The following is a 12,771-nucleotide window of genomic DNA, read 5'->3' on the forward strand; positions in this document are numbered from 1 at the left end:
GGCAAGATCAGTACAAATTTCAAAGTGTAAATAAATATTTGCTAGAAAAAATCAAGGCAAGAACTAGATAATTTGGTAAACAGAAAAACGTCTTTACTGGCTGGATCAGCTGAAAAACTATGGGCCTGTGGGTCTAATATCACTTGGGGACAAATTAATTCCCTCTTGTTTATAATATACTCTGAACACAACATTATTTTGGGTATGGATGAAAGAAAAGCTTAGCTCATAATAAAAGAGCAATTTAAACAACCAGCATTCCATTAATGATTTCTACTTTTGCACAAAATTTCATCAAACATGACCATGACTACAAAGGAGGTACAACTTTAAACTTCACATAGGGAAAATGAAATCCCATATCTATCACTTTTTGTTCTCTTTAAGGTACAGAAACTTGAATATATTTTGATTAATTCCTTATATTCCACAGTTAACATTTCACTCTGGCATTGTGCTATTTTGACAATCCACAGTACAAAATACTGCTAGGTGCTAAAGGCGTGCATTAAGTGTTGACTCTGAGCACTTCTGAAAAATCAGACTATTCTTTCCATCTCTAAATTACAGGTTATGCCTATGGTTTGAAGATCTGACATTTTACACCTAGCCACAGCAGTTTCAAGAACTCTTACATAAAGGGACATTTCCTGAGGAAATACTGGATCAGTTTGAAATTCAATAGGCTGTATGAGAGTGATCATGTAAGAAATGCAGTGAGAAGCTTGTCAGACTACTGTAAGCTACAGTCTTTACACTTTCTCTAGAAATGGCCCAACATTTCACAAATGGGTTTTGGCTAAATGCAGAGGATTTTGTGCACTTCTGACAGTTAGAAAGCCACATTACTGTTATTTTCCTCACAGCATCTTTGTATTAGGAAATAACTTTAAGTCAGAGCAAAGTAACCTGCAACTTGTCATTATAAAGAACATCTCTGATAAATAAAAATTATTTATTACAGATATTTCCTGCAATTGATTAGGAGACCATAATCAGCTAGAAATTATTTCACTTATTCGCAGGCATGAAATCTTCCTGACTTTCATTCAAAATTCTCATTGCTATCTTTTAACTTCCCATTCTAGAAATGACTGAAGAAACTTAAGAAATTTTATTCAGTGAAGAATAAACACAGTCATTCTATTAACAGGCATTCTTGAAGGAGGACTGAATAATTCAGTCCTTCCTTTACAAGCCTGTTCAGGGAAACTTGTTCCTTTACTCAGGAAGTAACTCGAAAAAGCAAGGAAAATTAGACATTGTACACTGATGGATACCTTTTATACCAGGTATTATCATTAGGCAAGCAATTAGTGTCATCTTCCAGGGTAACTAGGTACTTCTTTGAAAAGGAATGCTTGCCTTTATATAAACTCAGATAACGTGATTCTAAGCTAGCCTTCTGACTCAATCATCAAGCAGTTATATGTCCCTCACATGACCTGATAATTAGCTGTCTTCTGAATAGTTCGTCTTCTCCTGAGAATGCACTTTTCTGAATACACGTCAGGACACAGACTAGGTCTGCTATAAAGAAATTTTATGGCAACTGTATGGAGCAGACCTCCGAAAAAAAACCCAACCTAAAATTTAGAACTTTTTCCAGTAAATAAACAGCCCTGTATTTAAGCACAAGCCATATCTGCCAGGCTGTTCATGAGTGGAAATGACCATCACTCCCCATGTGGACAGTGCCTGGGAGTCACAGGTTTACTGCTCAGTCATAGCCCATTTCTGCACTGACCAATTGCTTGCAGCAGCGTGCCATCCCTTCCACGATGATCCCAAACACAGCCATGGAGCACCTCCCAGATGTCAGACCCGAGCGTGGCTGCCAGAGCTGCCCACGGGAGGCGGGAGCCAGCAGCCCAGGCTGCAGAGCCCACTGCTCTGCTCTTCACTGGCCCCACGCTGCAGCAACGGGGCTCTGAGAAGGGAGCCAGAAATCTCATTGCTGGACATCAAACCATCTGCCACCTTCCTGATAATGTCACCAACAAGGAGGTTGATTCCAGCGGCTCTGTCACCTGGTTGTTGGTGGAAGCCCTTGAATTAGTTTTGACGTGTTACTAAACAGCTACAGTCAGTGTTCAAGGTGAGATTTTCTAATGCAAGTGGAAGAGTTGGATTCCTCCCTTCCTCTGAGTTTGCTGAGGAAACGTAGATTTGTGTGTAACTAGCATGGCCTGAAGCAGAAATGCTTCACTTCAAAAAGTTCAACAACCTCTTAACATTTCAATAACATCTTCACATTTCTCCTGAACAACACCTTTTTTAAATTAATATTTCACTGAATACATTGCTCATTTCACCATTTAACCTCCTCCCCTGCTAGTTTTGCTACTCTGGTGTCCTTGTATGTTGTACTTACCACAATTAAAAAAAAGGCACAAATTCCTTAAAATCCCCAGACTGTCAGGGAACAGTACATACATGTTTCTGCAGGAATGTTACAGGCACTTTTCTGCATTTCAGGTATTACTAAGTCCCATTTAACAAATGCTCTTTAAATACTGAATTTCTTAAAAAGAATTGCTTCTAAACAAACAAACAAAAACATTTGATCAAACTGAGAGGAAAAAAAGTTCCTCTGTGGGGGAAGTCACAATTTTTATTTACCTTACAGAACAATAAGTAATCAATTTTTCAGTGCTGGCATCTTTCATTAGAAATTACGTTTTAATTTTCAAACTAGAAATGCAGTTGCGTACCCCTTTTTAGAAGTGACACATTCATTCTCTAACTTACAAAAACAGAGGTAAAATACACAGGCTTGGTGAATAAAATTAAGTGATTTAGAGTTTTCCCACTGTGGCATAACAGAAGAGATTAAAATAAAGCAAGCATGAATTTTTCTGAAAACAAGGCTAGCCTGCAGATAAAAATGCCTAATTACCTAAGTGGTGCCACAAAGTTCAAGCAAACATTTATACTGCAAAAGCAGAACCAGTCCATCAACAGAAATCTATTCAAAGTAGTAACAATCACCTGTAGAAGTACGAGCACCCCCTGACTGTGTTGTGAGTGAAATGTTCCTGAGTCTTCTCATTTCCAAAGTCCTCCAATGGGTCTGACCACAGGATGTCACACATAGGTCCATATGCAGGTGGTTCCTTGAATCGATCTAACTAAGAAAAATAGGAGACAAAGAAATACTAACTTCTTTCAACTATGTATCACAGAAACAATGAAGCAAAATTACTATTTTTCATTCCATGAGCAAGTGAACAAGAGACTCATAGCAATCTGTTCTTCAGCTTTAAAGCAGAGGAGTTTGAGCACCAAAACACTCCTTGCAAACATTGATGGGGACAGAAGGAACAGACAGAACTGAAAATAAAGAGATTCAGTGGATTCACGCTCTACATGAATTTTTGTTTGCTTTTTTTTGGCTTTCTACTGGTTTTTGCAAGCATTCCAGTGGACAAGGGAGAATATAATATTTCGGTATTTCACAATTTTTCAAACAGTAAAACATTAAATTTATGTAAGTGGGGCATCTCAAGAAAATATAGTAATTATTTCAAAGCCAGTTTCCATTTAGATTTATGTACATTTTCACCAAAAAAATGTATCTAAATATCAGGAAAATATCTCTGAATTACAGCATGTAGGCATGACATTGCTATTGCTCCTGTAACCTCAACCCTAATTAAGAAGCTAAAAACTTCTCCTTTTGGTCCTCCTATGGGTATTTAATATTTCAAATTACCTAGAATCATACTGCAAATAAGATGAAGTATAGCAAAATAATAAAAATCAGTATTCTCCTGGAAGAACTCTTTAATATAATAACATTATGTGCTATATCAAGAATTCTTTCATACAAGAGCAGCCCTGTTAAGATGGTATATGAATAAGGCTTGCAGTCTGAAATATTCTCTATTTTGACCAGAAAGATCAAGTAAAAGATTCAGTAGCTAGTGGAGAACTTCTCTCCTCAACAAAAAAAAAAAAAAAATCAAAGAGAACAAAGTGGTGTTGTAAGTTTTCAACACTCAAAGTTTTAGTAAGAGACTTCTACAATTTCACCTTTGCGTTCTTGTTTTGACATATTCACAGCATATCTACACTTCTTATTTCAGCCCTCTCCGATTAAAGCTTATGTAATTACAATGCATTTAAACAAAAATTCATAAATATGCAAACCCAATTTCTGCTGATTGCCAAAGATAAATAAACCGGCAGGGCTGGGCAGGGAGAAGGGAAGGTGTTAATGAACCCAATCTAGAATCTGAGAGCTAAACAACTTTACTCTGCCATTATGCTGTTGCAGAGCCAGCTAATTTTTATGCAGAGTATTTTTGTTTACTGAGATAGTAAACCTTTACCTCAGAAACAAAACTTTGCATTCAGTAATTTTTTAATGTGCAGTTAATATCTTAAGCTAATTGCTTTTAAACCAAAACATGTAATTACTGGCTCAATTTGTTGGTTTTTTTTAAAAACTATATTAATTTCTTAGTAGACCACAAATTAACCTTAGAATATAAATTACCTTTCACTAACCTGAAAGCTCAGAAATAGATATCCTTGTTTGCAAATCTCAAACAGCAAAAGGATTTTTTTCTGGGAACACTAAGAATGAATGGTTTAAATAGCTCTTCCTAGAAATATCAACTTTGTAGAGATCTCTTCTACAAAATATGTGAATGCAAAATTAATCCTTGATAACATGCAATAACACTGGATTATGTGAAGAAGTTGTTTGATACTGTTCTCTGAACTTCCATGAGATTTCTGAGAAACTTTTCTGAGAACATAAGGGTACAACAAGTGTGAACTTATTAAGCCTCAATTAAACCATCTGCTGGGCACTCAAACACAGAACTATTAAAAATATGGTGAGACCTATTGAGAATGAAGCTCTTGACAATTTAAAAAATACCAACTATATTCATTACAAACATATGAGCCTTTTTTGTTACATCTTTATATATTGTGAGGTTCTTCTAGAGCTCTTTTGTATCTTCTCCAAGAAAGCACAGAACACTTAACAAGGCACAAGGAGTTGTCAGATGGGGCTTACATTGTGCTTACAGGTAATACCTCCAAGACTTACTTTTCTGATGTCATCTAAGGTGTTGATCTCGGGAGACAAGCCACCATGTACACACAGGAACTGTTGGTTCATCAGAGCAGCCAAGGGAAGGCAGTCAAAGGCATCCATGCAGGCATCATATACACGTTCTGAATATTTGATTTTACCTTTTAAAAATTAAGATAGTAACAGAAACTGCCATCAATACTTAAGAGGAAAAAGGATTGTGCTTAATATCGCAAACTTTTTCCTCTCACTATTCTATCTAGTATTGAGGACTTTACCCAAACTTTTGCTTAATACAAAAATATCTTCAGGAATCCACTGCTGGAAAAATTCTTCCTGTTCGGAGGTGAAGCTAATTATTTTTTTTCATATTTTTTCTAAAAAATTGTAAATAAACAACTGAATATACCATTACGGTCTACCATTTCTACTCAGTAGGAAATCTGAGAGCAAGCCTTAAAACATCTGCTGAATGGTTATCATCATTATCACTCAATATACTCTCTATGAAACAGTCAGAACTTTAGCCCAGTCCCTTATAATTAATTATCTACAGAAATGCCATTATGAAATGAACGAGGTGGAATAATGAAGCTGAAATGTTAATTTACCAATATGCATATTAAACTCAGTAAACCATGAAGCCTTCGAGCCAATTAACATTTCCTTTATCCCCAGTGTAAAAAGAAAACAGACTTATGGCAATAGTTTCATCTCACTGTGTCACAGGGGAAAAAAAGCTTCATTGTGCAGGTAAAGGTCTACACCTAATAAGCTTTTATGTGTCACTGCATCATTTCTTGCAACACAGAAAGGAATTTATATCAAAAGAGCATATTGAAAAGTTTAAGCCTACACAGAGGACAAATGTGAAAATGCTATACTTAAAGGAAAAATAAAATAAAAATTCCATGCATTTTTCTCCTGCTCCATGTCATGAGACCCTGTGTGATGAGGTCCTCCTTAACTAGCAGTCAGGAACCTGTCACAGGTGCCAGGGCTGTTGTGCCAGCAGGATTTGCCTGCCAGGCTGCTGCGTGGGGCAGCAAACCCTTGGCTGCTGCCAGGAGCATCAGCAGCAGGACACGCTCACCGAGAGCATCCCGGCCAGACGGACCAACAGCAGCCCCAGGAGCTCCCACACTCAAATCTGGGGGGGTCTAAGCCCTTCCATTGTACATCACTGAGAGGTAACTTCCCCTCAGGGAACAGGGACTACCATTTAAAATTAATGGCATTTAACATGAACATTTACTAATAGTGAACCAGTATCAAATATCTGCAAAATAACAAAATAAATTGCTGAAAAAGGAGTTAAGAGGAGAAAGGTAAGATAGACTTACATTCTTGCTTAAATGTGAAATACTCTGTTAAATGTCTACATTCATGGTTCCCACGAAGTAAAAACAGTGTTTTGGGGTAAAGGATTTTCAAGGCCCACAAGTACAGCACACACTGTGAATCAGAAAAAGAAAGAAAATTAGAATTCATAATTAATGACGGAACAATTTACATTCCCTTCCATCACAAAAACTTGCACAGAAAGTAAAAGTAATCTGTGCAAAGCATTTATTTTCAACTGATTAACTTCATTCTTCATATGCTACACTCAAACACTTCTCTGCACTTCAGCCCATACTGTCTGAAACGCGAGTGGGTATATTCTGTCAGTTTTACACCTCTTGCTGAGTGGCCCCTCCCTGGTCAGCTGTGCCAGGCTGCCTCCAGCAGCCCCAGCTCTCCCTGTGCATCCCTAGAAGGAAGGGCACACTCTCCACCTGCAAGGCGGAAACCTCCCGTGGAAACAATTCCACCGGAAAACCTGCATTTCCTGGCTTAAGGAAAATTTGCCTCAGAACAATTTAACTCACACTTCAGGAAATACCTCAGCTTCCAGAATTACAGTTTTTACATGAGAGCTTGTTTATTTTTCACTTAGCATTGTTCCCTACATGTAACTGCGATAAAAAGATCCACAAAGCTCTTGCATTAAATGAAGTTACTACTAAGCTTCTACAAGCCTTTTGTCTTTCCTAAAGATTTCTATTTGAGATGACATTTCTTCTAGACGTGTTTTTAAAGATAAAAAAAAAGACTTGGAGAGGCTAAGCTCTGCTCAGACCTCTCTAAATCACTCAATTAAAAATATTTGCTTTGAAAATGAACTCACAGCTCCAAGAAAGTTGATGGAAATAACAACCACTCATCCCATGAGATGAGCCCACTGCCTGCAGGGATACTTTACAGACCACAATGTCCTCTCAAAAACTAGAAAGCTAGAAAAACTGTCTGAATTATTTTTCCTCCAGTCTTTCCGTTCTTATATAACCATGAACTGCTGAAATGCTGCAGAAGAAAAAAAAGGTGTCAAAAAACCCCACTTTTATTTACAACTACTTCCCAACACTCCCCCTTGTTCCACTGGGGGATAAAAATCCTTTCCTTTAGCTTAATAATCAATAAATTGGAAATTCAGAATGTACTCTATTGTTTCAGATTAGAACAACAGCATTGCTGTCAATGCAATGCCTCTACATTATAGTGTGAACTCCCTTCTACAATTCAGAATGTCTTGAAAAACAGCTGAATAATAAATTTAATCATCTCAACATGTAGATTTCAGATCCCTTGTTTGCTACTTAGTCAACTTAGAGGAAAAACAGGAAAAGATGAAGGGATTCAACATTTTAATGTTTGTGCTCACACTATCCATAGCTAATCACACAGCAGCAGGAGTTCTATACTACTACTCATTGCCTTGAATTTATTACATGTAAACATCTGAATGCTCTGCCTGTCCTTTGTCTGTAATTTCTGTTCTTCTACTCAGAGGGTGTACAGACAGAGAAAACCAGCAAAAATACAGTCAGTATACTCGAGGAATTGTAAAACTAATTCCCTCTCTTGGAAACACGCAGGAGGCCTCCCAGCTCATGCCAATTCTTCCACCTCCCTGGTGCTACTGCCACTGCAGGAAGCAAGAAGAGATGCCAGAATGCCAGGAAAATCATGCTAATGTTATCCAGCATAGAATTATGGTGTCAGGTCACAGGAGTCATCTGTTGTGGCCCAAAACAACCAAAGGGTGTGGGTGGAGAAAGTCTTCTGTCTCTGTGCAAACTCCAGCAGACTTGGGTTTGGTGGTTTCATTTCAGGGGCCAAGAAACCTGAACTTGTCCACACCAACAGAGCAATTTTCTCTTTCTTTGATGATGACTTCACCCTTCCTCCAAAAATTTCCAGAACATTCCACTTCAAACTTACTGCCACATGCAAAACTGATGCAAATGTTGTGAGACAAGAAGTCTAAACTGACACCCCCATCCACACAAGGAAAGCTCCAGCCAGGTTACCTTAGAGCTTCTTATCCTGCCAAAACATTGCCCTCGTAACTAAGTTTTTCATTTTCCTAAAGCTCTGGCAAGATTAAAGCAAGCACTTCATATTTAAAATATTGTCCAGATCTGGAAAGCAGGGAAAATAAGGAGAGATGGCATTTTTGACTTTTTGGCATTAGGTACTTGTTTACAAGTTGATTGCTCTATATTTGCTTATCATAGATTTATTTTTTCTCTTTTTTTCTATGCTTCCTTTGAAGTACTCATAAGAAGCAGACAGAAGATAACAGAGAATCAATACAGTCTAGAAAGCTCTATTTCTCTGCCACTATTCAAGCAAAATAAGCCCAGTATTCACATTTTGTGTTGTTTTCAGCAGTACTATATCAAAGGTTTATTTTGTTTAGATGATTTCTTTAATTCACTCCCTTTTCAGTAGTTCAGTGAAGTAATGTTGTAATGGGAAATAAGAACTAATTAGATGATTTTTTTTTTCCATGCAAACTAAAGAGCAAATATGAGGGCAATGATTTTCATGGCTTTTCAACTTAGTGTCATTTATATACAAAAAACATTATGCGTAAACAACAAATCACGAGCAAACATTCTGGCTTTGATTTTTTCCTGCCTGTGCTTCGCATATCATAATTCTTATTGAAAACAAAATATTTATGATAAATTGTCCTTGTTGAAAATCTGAGCTTAAAGCCTTTAAGTATTTCATAATACTGCTTCCCTGTTGTAAAATTTTTAAATACCTTGCTTCCTTCAACATTTTCATTAAGAACATACTAAACATCAGCTCTGCTGTAAATCTATGCAAAACATACAGCGGGGACCTTGCAATTTACCAGTCTACGCATCTGTAAGGTATTTTTGTCTATTTCATTTCAAACTATCCAAAGACCCATATTATATATTTATTTATATATATATATATTTATTTTATATATATATATATATATGCATCTAAGACTTAGGACCCTCAAACCCCTCTTGTTTAGTGTCTTTCAGCTGTTGAAATAGCAGATATGTTAAGTTTGCAACAAAGAGGTAATCTGTTTACCTTCCGGCTCCCATAGGCAAGCTGTTTTCCTGCTGAGGTTCTGGCAGCCTCAGCTTCAGGAAAGAAAAGGTCTGTGCAATTAAGCAGGGTGTAAGGCAAAGGCCCACATTTTCAAAACAAACTTGGGATTTAACTCCACTGTTGCATGCTGATTTGGAGCATTTGCACAATTCCACATCTCAGCCCATCCTTGGAGAGGAAAACCAAAGGTCCCACAGCTCTTCTGTGCATCTCAAGTTATGTGATTAAAACAAGGAACCTTGAAAAATCATCATCATGGCCACCTGAGTACAACCACAGCATCACAATGCTCGCTTCTTGGTGCTGTGGCACTGGCAGTGCCAGGAAAAAAGAGATGCAGCTCACTGCCAGTTGTGTGGCTTTGCAGGGGCCACAAAAGTTGAACTCCCCCTCCAAATGACTGACAGCACTGGGCACTCCTCAGCAGATGAAATAAAGTGTAAGTGTGAGGTAACTCATACTTGAAAGGATAATTTCAGCCACACATTGCTAAGGTATCTACTGATGCTCTGTGACCTGTGGAACTGGCATAGCTCCCACACTCTCTAACACACACCTCACTGAAATATAAAAATTGCATTACTGTAGGTGCAGTGAAATAATGGTACCATCACAACACCCAGTACAGATACAGCTTCCTAGAATGGAGTAACCATCCCAATGGAAACCATGTACCTTTATACACACATAGCTGCATTCACACTACTGGAATGAGTCTTTATTACAGCATGATTTCAGAGACAAATAAAGATATATTGCAGCTGTAACCAGAATACTCACATGAGATGCAACTTACTGCCATTTCTGAACTACTATCCCTTGAGCACAAAGAAAACTATGAACACTACTGCAAATAAAGAAAAAGCCATTTTGTCTTCACTACAAGTAAGATTTCAGCACAATCGCAATATACTGTTTGCTAATGTTTAGACCACATTACTCCCATTTCAGCCTTTAAAAAGAGTATCTGAAAAGTTAAAAAATATCCAAAAAGAAGTACCTCTTTTTCAACCAAAAAGTGACTAGGAAATTCTTTTTTGCAAATGTTCCTATAATTCTTATAGCTAGTACGTTCTAGACAGAGATGGCTCCTAACTCTCCTTTTTGGTATCCTGTGTCTAGGCCCCAGCTGTTCTCTGAGAAGATGGGTCCCACAGAGAGATGGCATCAGTGCAGCGGAAATGGTGCCATCACATGTTCTCCCCCTGCAGCCAAAAGGGGCTCTTGGCATGCTGGGGACTCACACTGGGAACAGCTGGCACAGGACCAGTCAAGCTGCAAGGACGGCCCTGACACAAACAGATGTTACAGTCTGGGAATCTAATACATATAAAAATAATCTGAATTTGCTGAATTTTCACAGCTCTGAGGAGCAATGCCATACAAAAAGGAGATCTCACAAGATGCAAATTGTTGCTATGAAGAAAGATATTTGCTACTGGTCTACAGAAGAAAAGGGCAAGGAAATTCAGGATAATTAAAGTCCTAGGATTTTCTTTGCTTTAAGAGAACTGAAAAAAACTATTGACTTCACTGGTGAAGCATTCCTGATCAGCCCAAATTATTTTAAATCAAGCTCTTTACTGGAAAACATTAATACACTACAGTAACAGACGATGCTGAAAGGTGTTTATTCTTCCAATGAAGAATTGGAAAGTTCAGAGACCTGAGAGATAATAAATACACAACTTCACGCACTGTTTACTAACATAAATTTATTTATGTGTAATTCTTTTCTTGGGAGAGACCATTTAATTTCCAACAGTTCACCAAGTTCAGAAGCATCTCAAGCGCCTGATGCTTTTTTAAAATTGGCGTAAGGTCCAGCGGTCAAATTCTAGACTCACTCCAAACACCTCACTTTGTTCTTGCTGGAAATACCACAACACCAGTTTCACCTTCTGCAATGTCAGTCTGTGTACTCAGGAAGGGAAATGTATGCATGTTCTGAACCTTAAAACATAACTCCATTTTTGTTAGTTTTGAACACTGGTTCAATTCTCCATATTTTAACTCTTTCCTCTGCCAAAAATGATCACTACATACCTTATGACGGTCAAGTGACATATAAGACTGTATGCTGTTACATGGAATTGAGCAAGAAAAATTCCAACAGTTGGTTTACATATTATTAATAATGCACTGCAGTTGGTTTTTACTCTAATTTTCCCAAGACCGTGATGAAAAATAGTCTATATGTACATTCCTCCCTATACTGCACAGCACTTGTCTGCTTTTCAAAAAAGAGTTTTCAGACTCAGGTAGAGATTAGTCATTCTTTCTTACAACCTATTCCTGCAGAACCACTTAGGCTTTAACTATTCTTACATTTAAAAATAGCCCTCTGTTTTGATCATTTGGGTTTCTACTCTCCATGACCATAAATCTTACTTGACAGTGAAGACTAAGGGGTTTTTCTACTCTGGAGTCAAATGCCCTGGAACAGTGCACAAGCACAAGAGGGAAATGTTATCAGTTATACAGCCAAGGAAACAAATGCACTGTATTAAATTGCAGAAATTTGGTTTTTTAAGCAAAGAAATGCCCAGGTTCTGTCAAAAGGTCAAAAAGAAAAGAGAACACAGGTACGGAATAAAGATTCCATCTGTGCTAAGAAACCTTGTCTCATTCTACTCACAACTTGATATTTTTTAACTTTACCTGTTGGAACTTCTCTATCAGTCTCTCATCCTTTGACTCACTGCTTAGAGCTAATATAAAAACCACAAAACACACCCCCTCCTTCAAGCAGTGAAGCTAACACCAGTAAAAATGGAGCATGCACATGAAGAACTGAGCCTTGGATCAAAAGCTCCATAGAGCAAGGACCGACATTTCTGCTGAGTGCCTTACACAAATACTTTTCTCTTTTTCCCTCTGAATTATCAAATGCCTTCCACCTACCTTATGCAATTTCTTTCTCTGTTCTTAATGATAATAGCTTGCATTATGTAGTACCTTTCATCCAGAAGAATCCCAAATGCTTTGCAGCCCACAGAGAAGGATTATCTCGCCCACTATCAGAACTCAGCTCGGTCTAAGCTCAATGGTGTCACTTTTACACTAGAGATCACACAGCAATCAAGGGGAATGTTTTTAAAGCTTGTATTACTCATGATTAGTACCTTGGGCCAGCCACTTACTTCTTTTGGAAGGACCCCAGAACTGCAATACTCTCCTGTCTCCATAGCAGAAAGGGAAGCCAGCAGATGGATGGAAGAAAGATCACTATGTGATTGGCATGGCAGAAATATGAACTGAGGCTGGGGCTGTTTACATGGCAGAAATATGAACTG

At 37.9% G+C, this 12,771-nt stretch overlaps 1 protein-coding gene across 2 annotated transcripts in view; it reads right to left on the reverse strand.

Annotated features, from left to right (window-relative positions):
* The window catches only part of PPP3CA (protein phosphatase 3 catalytic subunit alpha), a 172,132-nt gene that overhangs the window by 35,505 nt on the left and 123,856 nt on the right, over positions 1-12,771 (reverse strand). For both annotated transcript variants that reach the window (XM_064710885.1, XM_064710886.1), the window contains exons 4-6: positions 6,394-6,505; positions 5,066-5,211; positions 2,992-3,131 (exon numbers count right to left, since the gene is read on the reverse strand). In XM_064710885.1, coding sequence (XP_064566955.1) covers positions 2,992-3,131; positions 5,066-5,211; positions 6,394-6,505 — 398 coding nt within the window. The remainder of the gene's footprint in view (positions 1-2,991; positions 3,132-5,065; positions 5,212-6,393; positions 6,506-12,771) is intronic.

The sequence above is a fragment of the Zonotrichia leucophrys genome, chromosome 4 (assembly GCF_028769735.1).
Source record: "Zonotrichia leucophrys gambelii isolate GWCS_2022_RI chromosome 4, RI_Zleu_2.0, whole genome shotgun sequence".
Classification (NCBI taxonomy): Eukaryota; Metazoa; Chordata; class Aves; order Passeriformes; family Passerellidae; genus Zonotrichia; species Zonotrichia leucophrys.